The sequence below is a fragment of the Aphelocoma coerulescens genome, chromosome 1A (assembly GCF_041296385.1).
Source record: "Aphelocoma coerulescens isolate FSJ_1873_10779 chromosome 1A, UR_Acoe_1.0, whole genome shotgun sequence".
Lineage (NCBI taxonomy): Eukaryota > Metazoa > Chordata > Aves > Passeriformes > Corvidae > Aphelocoma > Aphelocoma coerulescens.
Genome location: NC_091014.1, coordinates 1,113,586 through 1,127,687, shown reverse-complemented (window position 1 = coordinate 1,127,687; position 14,102 = coordinate 1,113,586). Strand labels below are relative to the sequence as shown.

At 70.9% G+C, this 14,102-nt stretch overlaps 1 protein-coding gene across 1 annotated transcript; it reads right to left on the bottom strand.

The window, feature by feature from the left end:
- Positions 1-32: 32 nt before the first annotated feature.
- IMPDH1 (inosine monophosphate dehydrogenase 1) lies at positions 33-7,406 on the bottom strand. The gene is made up of 15 exons (XM_069003794.1): positions 7,216-7,406; positions 6,694-6,742; positions 6,210-6,311; positions 5,674-5,748; positions 5,292-5,498; positions 4,563-4,650; positions 3,754-3,953; positions 2,956-3,046; positions 2,525-2,620; positions 1,876-2,019; positions 1,505-1,649; positions 1,285-1,428; positions 1,123-1,206; positions 841-857; positions 33-631 (listed from the first exon to the last, which is right to left on the bottom strand). Exons 1-15 carry the CDS (start codon positions 7,308-7,310, stop codon positions 531-533), a joined length of 1,638 nt encoding a protein of 545 aa, XP_068859895.1. The 5' UTR covers positions 7,311-7,406; the 3' UTR covers positions 33-530.
- Between the last annotated feature and the right edge of the window lie 6,696 nt (positions 7,407-14,102).

The window sequence follows — 14,102 nt, the reverse complement described above, 5'->3', positions numbered from 1 at the left end:
CAGGAGCAGGGACAGCCCAGGCTCCAATGCTCCAAGACTTTATTGACCCCTGGACACAGCGAGCCCGGTGTTCCCCCAGACCAGGAGGCCACGGACCCTTGGGGGTCCCCGGGACGCTGGGAAGGTCCCCTCAGTGCTGGGGGTCCCCTCGAGGCTGCGGGGGTCCCCCCATCCCCACTCGGGGGGGCACAGGGGGACACGCCCCTGCAACTCCTCAGTGCCAGGGATGGTTTGGGGGTCCCCGCGGGATTTGGGGGGTCCCCGCCCCATTTCTGGGGGTTTGTGGGGTCCCTGCACCCCCCTCTCCGGAGAGGGCTGGGGGGTCCCGCAGGCTCGTGGTGCCCCGGGGAGTTTTGGGGGGTCCCTGCACCCCCGTCTCTGAGGGCTCTGGGGGTCCCCTCTCCGGGGGTGCCCCGGGGAGGTTTGGGGGCTCCCCGCACCCCCAATCCCGGGAGGGTTTCCGAGGTCCCCACAGTCCCTGTGCTCGGGGGGGTTCGGGGGGTCCCCATTCCGGGGGTCCCAGTGCAGCATCAGCAGCGCCGGTGTCGGGGGGCCGGGGGGGTCCCCGCGGGCTCCGGGCGGGGGGCGCCGGCCCGGGGGGACCCCTCCTCAGGGCAGCCGGCTCTCGGAACTGGGGGCACAGAGGGGGGATCAAAGAGAGGGAACACCCCCAAACCCCTCCGGGGGTGTTGGGACCCCCAAACCCCATCAGATCCTCGCTGGGAGATTGGGGGTTCCCCCACTCCCCCGGCCCCCCGTCCATCAGGGAGGGGATAAAGGGGGGGGTAAAGGGGGTCCCCCCAAGCGCCCCAAATCCTGGGGGGGCGAGCGGGTACTTACGGGGCAGAACCGTAAAGCTGCGGGGGGAGGGGAAGATGAGGAGGGTTATGGGGGCACAGGAACCCCCACACACCCCAACCCCCCACCCTGACACTGTGGGTCCCCCCAGACCCAGTACTGGGGCAACTGGGGATCTTACGAGTCGGATCTGCAGTGGTGCCTTCCTCAGCCCCCCCGAAACCTCCCCCAGCTCTCCCAAAATCCCCCCAGCCCTCCCTAAAGCCCCCCACCCCCTGTACCCCACACAGCCCCCCAAACCCCCCCTGCCCCGTCCCCACTCACGAGTGCAGCCCGTGCACGCCCCCCTCGACCTGCGCCGCCACCGTCCTGCGCTCGAACTTCAGCTCCCCCGCGAACATCATCGACCTGGGGGGCCGGGGGGGTTTGTGGGGGCGGCCGGGACCCCCTCAGACCCCCCCTGCCCCCCCCCCGAGCCCCACTGACCGGAGCGCCGAGAGGCTGCGAGCGCCCAGGTCCTGGCAGCCGTGCTGGAGCCCGGCCAGCAGGTACGGCACGAACTTGTGGATGGAGCCCTTGTCCTGCACCGAGCCCGACACGCCCTGCGCCACCTTCACCGCGTCCCCCTCGCTGCGGGGGGGCACACAGGGGCTGGGAGGGCGGCTGGGGGGCGGGACCCCCCCCACCCCCGGCCCCCCCGGGGTACCTGAAGTAGCGTTTCTGGCTGCCCGGGCCCTGCTCCATCGCGTCCAGCGACCCCATGCCCCGGTACTGCTTTAGCCGCACCCCCTCCGAGAAGAAGAACTCGCCCGGGGCCTCCGTGGTGGCCGCCAGCAGCGACCCCATCATCACTGGAGGGGGGACACCCCGTCAGGGACTCCCCCGCGGGGGAGTGGGGGGGCGTGAAACCCCCACCAGGATGGGCTGGGGGCTGTGGGGCCACCTCCAGTACGGGCTGGTGGGTGTGTGGTCCCCTTAGGGGCACCAGGGTGGGCTGGTGGCCGTGAGACCCCCTCAGGGTGCCCCCTCAGGGCGCTGGTGGCCCCTTTGTCCCCCCTGTGCCCCCCGTGCCCTCACCGGTGGAGGCTCCCAGTGCCAGCGCCTTCACAGCGTGCCCGGGGCTGCGGATGCCACCATCGGCGATGACGGGGACACCAAAGCGTCGCGCGTACTCGGCCACGCGGTACACGGCCGTGGCCTGGGCACGGCCACACGCCAGCACTGCATGGGGACAGGGACAGGGACACGGACACGTCAGGGACACGGCCGTGGCCTGGGCACGGCCACACGCCAGCACTGCATGGGGACAGGGACAGGGACACGGACACGTCAGGGACACGGCCGTGGCCTGGGCACGGCCACACGCCAGCACTGCATGGGGACAGGGACAGGGACACGGACACGTCAGGGACACGGCCGTGGCCTGAGCCTGGTCACACACCAGCACTGCATGGGAACAGGGACACCATCACGGGGACAGGGGATCAGGGACAGGGACACGTCAGGGACACGGCCATGGCCTGGCCACGTGCCAGCACTGGCAGAGGGACAGGGGATCAGGGACAGGGGCACCGTCATGGGGACAGGGACACGGGGGCAGCGGGACAGCGGGGACACTGCAGGGGTGTCCAGGGGTGCCAGGCTGGGGTCAGGGGGTCCCGGGGGGTTTGGGATTGGGGGGTGGTGTCCTAGGGGTGTCCGGGAGGGGTCCGTGGGTGTCACTCACCCTCCTGGGTGATGCAGATGGAGCCGCTGCCCATCCCCACCCGCAGCGCGTCCACCCCGGCGTCGATCAGGTTCTTGGCTTGGGCCGCCGTCACCACTGCGGGGGCACCCCAAAAATGGCACCCCAAATTCCACCTCACTGCTGTGAGGGGGCACCCCAAATATGGTACCCCAAAATAGCAGCCCAAAAGTGGCACCCCAAATCCTGCCCGACCCTCCCCAAATCCTGCCCCACCATGATGGGGAGGCACCTCAAAACCAGCCCCCCAAAACGGCACCCCAAATCCCACCTCATTGCTGCAGGGGTCACCCCAAATCCCGTCCCCATTCCCCCCACTCCCCTTTTGGGGTCCCCCATTTCCCTCACTCATCATTGTCCCCACAAGCCGCAGCCCAGGCAGTCCCCGTGTCCCCCCCGTTTTGGGGCCTCACCGTTGCCCCCCACCACCTGCAGCTCGGGGTACTTGGCCTTGATGTAGCGGATCATGCTGAGCTGGTACCGGGAGTTGCCCTGCGACGAGTCCTGGAGCCGGATTTGGGGTGCGGGGTGGGGGGGCCGGGGCAGGTTTTGGGGTGCAGGGCAGAAGGTTGGGGTGCCGCGGGGGGAGCAGCGCGTTGGGGTTCAGTGAGCAGGGGGGTAACCCCCAGCCCCCCCCTTTTTTGGGGCACCGCCACTCAGCACAAGCAGCTCCATCCCCATCCCCAGATCCCATCCCCTCCCTTTTGGGGTTCCACGGTTTTTGGGGTGCCCCCACCCGCCTACTTTTAGGGTCCCCCCGCACCCACCCGCCTTCACCAGCGGCTCCATCTGCATCTCTCCATCCCCACCTCTCCTTCCCCTCCTCTCTCTCCCTCTCCGGTTTTTGGGATCCCCCACAGCAGCACACTGAGCCTACCCCCTGCCTGCACCAGCAGCTCCACCCCACCCCATCCCTCCATCCTCATCCCCCCCATTTGTGGGATTCTCCCCCCCATTTCCGTGTCGCCCCCTTTTCATCCCCCCCCCATTTTGGGGTCTCACATTTTTTGGGGCGCTCTCATCCCCCCGTCTTGGGGGACCCCCCCCCCCCAGCCACCAGCACCACGAGACCCACCCCGCCCGCCCCAGCAGCCCCATCCCCTTCCTCACCCTCATCCCTCCACCCCACTGCTTTTCGGAGCCCCCGGATTTTGGGGTCCCCCATGCCCAGCCCCCCGTGCAGGGGTCCCCCCGGTTTTGGGGTGACGCACCAGCACCACGAGGTCGGCGCCCGCCTGCACGAGCAGGTCCAGCCGGTATTTGTCGTCCTCGCGGGTGCCGATGGCGGCCCCGACCCGGAGCTGCTTCCGCCCGTCCTTGGAGGCCGCCGGGTGCTCCCGGTTCTTCTTCAGGTCCGTGCGCGCCATCAGCGCCACCAGCTCGTCCCGGCTGTTGACGATCGGCAGCTTCCCTGGGGACAGCGCGGGGCCAGCGTCACCCGGGGCCAGCGTCACCCGGGCAGCCCGGGACGCGGTGGAATCCGGGGACAGGGGACACGGAAGGGATCCCAAGCACAGGGCGGTGGCGGCCGCCACTCGTCACTGCTGGTCACCATCAGCAGCTTCCCTGGGGACACGGGGGAGAACGGGGGGTCACCCAGGGGGGCTGCAGGGACACGGGGACATAGAGGTGACCCCAGGGGTGGGGGCACATGGAGAGGAAGGATCCCGGGGACGGGAATGGGGGACACAGGGCTGACCTCGGGGACAAGGAGGGGCCGTGGAGGATGGGGCGGTGACGGCCACCAGCTCACCAGTGCTGGTCACCATCAGCGGCCCTGGGGACATAGCGGGGACAATGTCACCTGGGGATGGGGGCGTGCGGGGATAGGCACAGGGACAGGGGACAACCCCCACGGGGTGGCCAGGATGGTGCCCCCGAGCGGAGGTGACCCCTGAGCTCGTGGGGGAGCTCCCCAAGAGGTGACACGGAGGTGCCCTCAGGGGGATGGTAAACGTCCCTGGGGGCAGGGAGGGGTGACAGGGAGGTGCCTCCAGGGGTGACAGGTGCCCCCCTGCACCTTTCTTGCTGCGCTGCAGGATCTCGTTGGCCTCTTTGAGGGTGACACCGGCTGGGGCCACCACCAGGTCCCTGCGCTTGGTCATCACCTGGGGACACAGCGACCCGCGTGTCACCGGCATCAGCACAGGGACTGGCACTAGCACTGTCTGGCACTGCCACCTTCCCTGTCACCAGGACTGCCACTGGCACCGGCACTGTCACCAGCACTATCACTGGCACTGACGCTGTCAGAGGCACTGTCACCTCCACTGCTACCAGCACTGTCACCATCACTGGCTGTCACTGTCACATGCACTGGCACTGTCGCAGGCAGCAGCACAGGCACGGGTACTGTCACTGTCACCTGTGCTGTGTGTCACTGTCACCTTTCACTGTTACCTGCACTGGGGGTCCAGGGCCACCGTGGGCAGCCCCCATCCCTGTCCCAGATCCCTCCAACCTCCATCCATCCCGTCCCACCCCACACTCCACCACCCTCCAACCCCCTCCATCCCTGCCCCACATCCCATCCTTCCACTCCTGCCCCATACCCCATCCCATCCCATCCCATCTCCATCCCATCCCATCCCATCCCATCCCATCCCATCCCATCCCATCCCATCCCATCCCATCCCATCCCACATCCCTCCATCCTCGGACCTTTCCCATCCCAACGCTCCATGTCTGCCCCACATCCCACCCCACCCCTCACACCCCTCCCTCCCTGCCCCCCCCGCCCCACACCCACCTCGGCCAGGGGGGTGGCCCTGTCCCGCTCCCGCAGGAAGTCAATGTCGCGGGAGGTGACGATGCCCTCGAGCCGCCCCCCCAGGCGCCCCGAGTGGGTGACAGGGACCCCCGAGAAGCCGAGCCGGGCCTTGGCGTCCCACACGTCCCCCACGGTGTGCGCCGGGCTCATCACCAGCGGCTCCGTGATGAAGCCCTGCTCGAACCGCTGGGGACACGGCGGGAGGGACAGAGTCACTGGGGGGGACGAGGGGCTCAGGGACACGGCGGGGGGCTCCCAAAATGGGGTGCTGCGGCCACCAGCTCATCCCCACTGGCCAGCGCCGGCAGCCCCCAGGGGACACCGGGACTGGGGGGTCCCGGGGGGGACCCTTCTCACTCACCTTGACCTTGCGCACCTCGTTGGCCTGGAACTCGGGGGTGCAGTTGTGGTGGATGATGCCGATGCCGCCGTTCAGCTGGGGGGGCCGGGGGGTCCTGAGCTCCGGCTGGGGGAGCAGCCCCCCCGCATCCATTTCCCCCCCTCTGCCCCTGTACCCCTCTGGGACTGTGCCCCCCCCCGTGTCCCCCCTTGCCCAGCTCCCTGGGTGCCCCCCAAGCACCACGGGTGCCCCCCCTGACAGATCTCCCCCAGCCCAGACCCCCCAACGCTTCCACAGCCCCTGAGATGCCCCTCAGTGCCCCCTGAGATGCCTCCCCCTATGTGGGTGTCCCCAGCAGTGGCAATGGCCATGTCCCCTACAGTGACCAGGTCCCCCCAGCCCCCCCAGTACCCCCTGCTCACGATGGCTGTCCCCCTGTCCCCCTCGGTGACTATATCCCCCCAGCCCCGCCCGTGCCCCCCTGCTCACGATGGCAATGTCCCCCTGTCCCCCTCGGTGACCGTGTCCCCCCAGCCCGCCCAGTGCCCCCCGCTCACGGCCATGGCGATGGCCATGTCCCCCTCGGTGACTGTGTCCATGGGGGACGACACCAGGGGCGTCTTCAGGGTGATGGTTCGGGTCAGTGCCGATGTCAGGTCCTGGGGGAGGGGGCCACCCCTCAAATCCTGACCCCCCTCTCAAGGGGTGTGGGGCCCCCTCTGGGGAATGGGGGGGGGCCCGACCCGACCTGACTCTCCCTGCCCTCCCAGCACTCCCAAAAACACAGGGACCCTGCACCCCCTGACGACTCCTCGAGGGCTGGGGCACCCCAAAACCTGCAGAGACCCCATGGGCATCCCCCAACCCCAAAATCACAGGGGGGGCCCAGGAGGGGGATGAGGTCACCCTGGGGGGGGCAGAGGGGGGTCACTGAGGGGGTCCCGAGCCAGGGGACGCCAGCCTGGGAAGGTGGCACAGGGATGTCCCAGGGGGTCTGGGGTGCACAGGGGGGGTTTCGGGGGGGTCCCGGGGGTCACTCACCACCTCATCGGCCGTGAAGTCGATGTAGCCGGGGAGGATGAGGAAGTCACTGTGGGGGGACAAAGGGCTGGGACCCCCCTGGCCCCCCCAAACTGACCCAGACCCACTGGGGGGAGAGGGAGGAACGTGCCCCCTGAGGGTCCCTGGAGGGGGGGGCAACCGAGGTCGGGGGAGGCCCGAGGGTGGGGGGACATACAAGCTGGGGGCTCGGGGGGCTCCTGGGGGTTCTTTAGGGTTGGGAGTGGGGGTGCAGGGGGGTTCTTGGAGCAGGGCCTGGGAGTCCCTTATGGGGTTCCAGGGCGAACTGGGGGATCTCTGGGGGGATTCCCTGGGGCTGCCATGGGGGGGTCGGGGGCTTCCTTGTAGGGGCCCGGGGGAGTTGGGAAGTTCCTGGGGGTTCATGTGGCCCCAGGGAGGCATCTGGGGGTGCCGGGCTGTGCTCGAGGGGGTGTGGAGGGGCCGGTGAGGGTCAGGGGTGCTGAGGGGGGGTCAGAGGGTTTTGGGGCCGGGGGTCACCCGCACTTGTAGGTGAGGCCGTCGGCGCAGGCAAAGAGCTGCTGGGCCGTGAGTCCGTCCTCGGGCACGTACCCGGCCCCGCTGATCAGCTGCTGCGCCATGCTGGGGGGAGGCTGGCACCAGGACCCCGGCGCACACCAGGACCCCCCCCGGAACAGCCCCGGGATCCCCGTCCACACCGGGAACCTCCCAGGGCTGGGACCCCCACACGCACTGGGACAAAATTCCCCCCCCCCAGGACTGAGACCCCCCCAGGATCCCCCTACTCACACCGGGACAGGGACGCCCCCCCATGACTGGGACCCCCACCCACATCCCCAGCGGGGCTGGCCGGGCCGGGCTGAGGGGAGTCCCGGTCTCTGGGGGGATCTCGGGGGGTTCCCTCTCCCGGAGGGGTCGATCCCGATGGGAGGAGGAGTTCTTGAGGGGGTCCCTCTTTCATGGGGAGTCCCCAGGGGGGTCCCCGCGGGCTGTCCCGTTCCCGTGGGGTCCCGCGCGTGGCGCTCCCGCAGCGGTCCCGGCGCAGGGCGTGGCCGCGGGCGGGGCCGCTCCCGCGGGGCGTGGCCAGGGCCGGGACCGGCCGCCGCAGCCCCCCCGCTCCCGGCCTGCCCAGCGCCTCCCAGTGCCCCGGCACCGGCCCCAGCGCTCCCAGTAACCTCTCCCGCACCACCAGCAGCCCCCCCGTCCCCCAGTGCCGCCCAGGAATCCCCCGCGCCTCCCAGCGCTCCCACTATAGCCCCTCCCGCGCCCCACAGCGCTCCCAGGAGCCCCTCCCGCATCACCCAGTAAACCCCAGAACCCCCCACCTCCCACCCCCCCACTGCTACCCCACACTCCCCAGTAACCGCCAGGAATCCGCCCCAGTGCAGCCCCGTACCCCCCCAGTACTCCTCACTGCTGCCCCTCCGCCTCCCAGCAGCCCCCCAGTAACACCCCCAGTGTCCCCTCGCTGCCGCTCCCTCCCGCCCCAGTAACGCCCCAGTCCCTCCCAGTGCCCCCCCTACAGCCCTTCCCTCCCCCTGTGCCCCCCCACCGCCGCCCCAGCTGCCCCCAGTAGCCCCCAGTGCCGCTGTCCCCGTCCCGGAGCGCCCCCGGAGCTCCCCCGCGCCCGGCGCGCCCCAGCAGCGCCCCAGTCCCTCCCAGTGCCCCCAGTAACCCCGCCCGTACCTGGGCTCCCCCTCGCCCATGGCGCTGAGCGCCGCCGGGGGCGGGGCATCGGGACCACGCCCACGGCCCCGCCCCGCCCGGGAGCCCCGCCCACCACGGCAGCTTCAGGGACACCCCTGAGTTTGGGGCACCCCTTTGGGGGCCACCGTTCTCTTTTGGGGCTTGGGGCACCCCCTTTTCTGCGGGGAAGCCCCTGGGCTTGGAGTTGAGTGCGCCTCTCTTCTGGGTTCACCCCCTTTTTTGGGGTGCAATCCTTTATTTTGGGTGCTCCCATTTTTTGGGGGTGTATTCGTTCCTCTGGTCTGAGTGCACCCACGTTTTTGGGTGCACCTCCTGGATTTGAGGGCGCTCCTCTGTTTCGAGTACCCCCTCTTTTGGGTACGCTCCCTTTCTTGGGGAGCAATCCTCAGTTTAGGGTGCCCCGCTCTGTTTTGGGTGCCCCCCTTTTTCGGGTTTTGGGGTACATCCCCTTTGGGGGGACCCTCCTCTGTTTTGGGTGCCCCCGCCCCTTGGTCCCCCCTTGCCCCGGGTAACTCTGGGGACACCCCGCGCACCCCCGGGGTTGTTTGTGAGGCCTCTAACGAGCCCCGGGAGATGGGGCAGCGAAGAGCCGCACCTGCACCTGTGTGTGCCCCTGTGATCACCTGTGTGTGCCCTGTGTGTGCCCGCCCTGCACCTGTGTCATCACCTGTGTGTGCCCTGTGTGAGCACCTGTGATCACCTGTGTGTGCCCTGTGTGTGCCCTGTGTGTGCCCTGTGTGTGCCCGCCCTGCACCTGTGTCATCACCTGTGTGTGCCCTGTGTGTGCCCTGTGTGTGCCCTCCCTGCACCTGTGATCGTGTGTGAGCACCTGTGTGTGCCCAGCTGTGATCACCTGTGTGCCCTGCCCGCACCCCTCAGCGCCCCCGCCCCCGGCTCGGGGGGGCACCCCCGTACAGACCCGGGGGATGGGTGCCCCCCCAAATTGGGTGCGGGGTCCGGGCAGGGGGGGCAGGCGCGCACCCCCCGGCCAGGGCGGCCCTCCCCGCCCCCTCCAAGGTGACCCCCCCCGTGTCCCCAGGTGACCCCCCCAGCACAGGGACCCGCAGGGTGCAAACAGAGCCCACCCAAGGCCCGGCCACGGAACGGACCCCCCCCGGTTCTGTTCTGTGCCCCCGCTCTGACCGCCCGGGACCCCCCCCGACGCTGACCCCACCCCGGCACTGAACCCCCCATCACGGCCCAGGCCCCTCCCGGCACTGCCCGACCCCCACTCGGCACCGCCCCCCCCCCTCACGGCTCACACACAGCCCCCAGCCCCCCCCCCCATTACCTGCCCTCCCCGTGTCCCGCGTGGGTCACCTCGCCCTCGGGGGGCTCCGGGGGGGCTTCCATGGCGCGGGGGGGTCCCGGGAGGGTCCCGCGGGTGTCGGGGGGGTCCTTGGGTGCCGCTGCCGGCGGGACCCGGTGGCGTGGGGGGGGGGGACGACGTGGGGGGCCGGCACCGCCCCCTCGGCTCCGCCCAACCCCGTGGGAGCTCGGTCGCGACACGGGGGAAACTGAGGCACGGGGAGGTGCGGGGGTCGTCCCACGGTGGCGGGGAGGTCACAGAGGGGAGGAAACGCACAGGGGGGGCTTCCCCCCCCCCCCGTGCCCCTCACTCGCCGCTCCTCCGACCCCCCCGCCCCTCCCGTCGAGGGGTTGCAGTTCCGGCCCCTCCCGAGCCGCGCAGGGGGGACACGCGTGGGAGCGCGACACGAGGGGGTCGCAGGGGGTGCTCGGGGGGGTCTGCGTGCCCCCCCCATCCCCCGGGGCCATTTGCAGCCGCGGCAGCTGCCGGGGATTAACGCGGCCGGGATTAACGGGGGATTTGGGAGGGGGGCGAGGGGGCGGGGGAGGGGCAGGAAGGTAATGGGGGGGCGGTGCTGCTCCGCCCAGCGCTCCCAGTATAAACCCGTATAACCCGGCTATCCCAGTGTGTCCCAGTGCTCCCAGTATAACCCATTGCACACAGTTCTCCAGAGCACCCCAGGGCGCCCTAGAGTTCCCAGTACACACCAGTACACCTCAGCAGCCCACAGGGCTCTCAGAGCCCCCAGTTCTCCCAGCACATCCCAGTGTTCCCAGTACACACCAGGACACGATGCTCCCAGCACAGCCCAGAACGCTCCAGGGATCCCCAGTGCTCCCAGGGCACCCAGTACAAACCAGCACACCGTGCTCCCAGTACACCCCAGTGTTCCCAGTGCACCCCGCTGTCCCAGTACACCCCAGCGCTCCCAGTGGGAGTGTCACCGTGCCGGTGCCACCCGCCGGAGGTGACCCGCCGGTGCCGGTGACCCCGGGGATTAGCGACAAACTCCCGCTCAAGCCTCTTAGCAGGGGCCGCCCACGGCCACGGGGTCACGCGTAGGGGGAGGGCACCCCCTCGGGGACTCCCACGGCACCCACGGGACCCCCACGGCACCCAGGGCCCCCCCCACGGCGCTCAAACCCCACGCACCCACTCCACGCGGGGCACAGGGACCCCACGACACCCAGGGGACCTCCAGGGCTCCCACGGGACCCTCGTGGCACTCGGGGGACGCCCAGGGGACCCTCCGCACCCCAGGATCCATCAGCTTCCCCCTCGGCACCACGCGGGGCAGGGGACCCCACGCCCCCCGCCACGGGAGCAGCGCAGGCAGGGGCCGCTTAAGTGACGCGGCGCCTTTAAGGGGCGTGGTCAGGGAGACACCGCCCCCAGGGGCGGGGCCTGGAAAGGCGGGAAACGCCCAAGTGGGGGGCGGGGGGGGCTGTGACGCCCCCCAGTATATCCCATGACTTCCCCACCGTTCATCCCAGTTCATCCCAGTGACTCCCAATGACACCCAGTGCTTCCCAATGCATCCCAGTGACACCCCAGTTCATCCCAATGACACCCAGAGCTTCCCAGTTCATCTCAGCGACCCCCAATGACACCCAGTGACACGCCAGTTCATCCCAGTGACACCCCCAGTGTCTCCCAGTATCAACCAGTGCACCCCAGTAACTTTCCAGTGCCCTCCGAGCGCTGCGCAGTGTCCCCCGGTGCCAACCAGTACATCCCAGTGCTCCCCAGTTGCCATCGCTGCCTTTCCAGCTCTTTATTGTGCCCCCCCGAGCGCGGCCGCCCCCCCGCGCCGCCCGCGGTCCCCTCAGCACTCGATGGAGTCCTCGAGCAGCTGCAGCAGCGGGGGGGGCACCCGGGGGTCGCTGCCCGGCCCCTCTTCCAGGCTCTCCTCGCTCACCTCCTCCAGCGCCGGTAGCACCCCCAGGGTCCCCCCCCGCCGCCCCCCCGGCACGGGGCTGCCCCCGCCCTCCGCGGGACCCCCCGAGACCTCGCCCGGGCTGGGGGCGCGGGGGGAGCCGGGGCTGGCGGGGGTGGGCGGCGGCGACCCCCCCGGGGATCCCGCCCCGGGCGAGCCCCCCCCCGGCCGCCCCACGGAGTTGGCCTGGGGTTTGGGGGCGGGGGGCGGCTGGGGGGCTGGCGGCGGGGGCGGCGGCGGCGGCGGTGGCGGGGGGGGCGGCGGGGGGGCCTCCCCCACCTCGCTGTAGCCCTCGTTGGGGTAGTAGAGCCGGGGGGGGCTCGGGGGGGACTTGCCGGCTTGGACCTGCGGAGGGGGCAGAGGGGTCAGGGGGGGCCATAGGGACCCCCACCACACAGACACCCCCCCACGGGACACCCTCCCGCGCGGGGACCCTCCCGTGGGAGCCCCCCAGCACCTCGGCCGCCCCCGTAGGGTCCCCCCTGCACAAGAACCCTCCATGGGACCCCCCCGCGGGGATCCCCGGGACCCCAAACCCTGCCCAACCCAGGGACCCCCCCCCTCGGCCCCCCCCCGGGCTCAGGGATCCCCCCCTTGGACACCCCCTCCAGCGTCCCGACCTCTCCCATGGGACCCCCAGCACCCCAATGTCTCCCCAGCACCCGCCCCCCCGGGACCCCCGGCACAGGGACCCCGATGGGAGCTCCCGTCACCCCGACCTCCCCCGACAGGACCAGCACAGGACCCCCCTGGGACCCCCCAGCATCCCGACCGTCCCCATGGGGCCCCCTCCAGCATGGGCACCCCCCCCCCAGCACCCCAATCCCTGTCCAGCACCCCGACCCCTTCATGGGACCCCTCCTAGTGGGACCCCCCCCATAGCAACCCCATGGCACAGGGAACCCCGCGTCCCCCTTTTGGCGGGGCTCAGAGCAGGGTGACTCTCCGCCTCCCCCGTACTTTTTGGGGGGTCCCACTCACCGGCTGGAACCACCTCAGGCTCTGTGGGGGGGAACGGGGGGGGTCAGCTGGGAAACTGAGGCACGGGGGGCTCCCTCCTTCCCGCAGCCCCCAGACCCGGGAATCACCTTCCTATGGCCCCCCCAAGCCAGCAGAACCCCCATCCCCAGACTCAAGAGACCCCCTTCCTTCCCAGCCCCTCCAAAACAGGGGACCTCCTTTCCCCCCACTGGGTGGTCCCTCGGTCCCGCAGCGCCCCCCTTGACCCGAAGACCCCCTTCCCTGCTCCCCAGACCCGAGGGTGGGATGAGGGTGCGGGGAGGTCTGGGGAGAGCTGGGGGTCTTGAGGGGTTTGGGGGTGCGAGGGGGAACTGGGGGAGCTTCGAAGGTTCGGGGAGGGGGTTGAGGGGCGCGGGGGGCAGGGCGGGGGGCGCAGGAGGGTGTTGGGGGCTCTGGGGGTACCGGGCGGGCAGGTCGGGGGGTGCGGGGGGGAGTTGGGGGTGCCCCGGAGGAGCAGAGCGGGGGGGCTGGAGGCTCAGGGGGTGTCGGGGGGCTCTGGGGAGCAGCACAGCGAGGTCGGGGCCGGGGGCTGGGGGGCCCCTACCACGTTGGGGTGTTTCTCGATGGCCAGCGCCGCCCGGTCCGCCGTGCGCTGTTGCCGCCGCCGCCGCCGCCGCGCCCGCAGCGCCAGGAGGGCGAGCAGGAGAACGGCCCCGAGCAGGAGCAGCGCCCCCGCGCCCCCCGCCACGGCCCCCGCCGGCACCCCTCGCCCGGGGGGTGGCTCCGAGGGGTCCCGCGGGGCTGCGCGACAGAGAGGACACGTCAGCGGGGGAGCCATCAACGGGGCAGCGGGCGGGGACAAACCCCGGCACATCCCGGGGGGCTCCGAGGGGTCCCGGGGGGCTGCGGGGCGGGGGGCGCGCCAGCAGCGGGGCACGGAGGGAGCACTTCACATCCCGGGGGCTGGGAGGGGATCCCATGCCCGGGGGAACCCCATCACAGCACGGGGGTGGCCTGGGGATCCCGTCACCGTGGGGAGCTTGGGGCAAAATCCATCCCTGGGGGGACACAACGCTGGGGCTGCCTCTTCACCAGCTGGGACTCTTGGGGAGACCCCATCACCGGGGGGCAGGGGCGTTCCTGGGCGGTTCCTGGGCCAGTGCCGTGGGGATGGGGAGGCTGACGGAGGGGTCTCTGGGGGGTTTCTGGGGGGGGGTCCCCCTCCTCCGTACCCGCCTGCCCCGGCCACAGCACCTCCAGCTCCACCGTCGTGTTCGAGGTCTCGCCCGATTCCTCGTCCCGCGCCAGCACCTGAACGGCCGGGGCGGCATGGAGGGGACAGGGGGGACATGGTGAGGACAGGGGACACGAGGGAACGTGGCTGTGGCACCGGGGGGACACACAAGGGGACATGGAGGTGCCCCCCAGCCCCAGTGTCCTCTCTGTCGTCCCCCCCCCCGTGTCTCCTCTCTGGTGCCCCTCTGGTATCCACAACCTCCA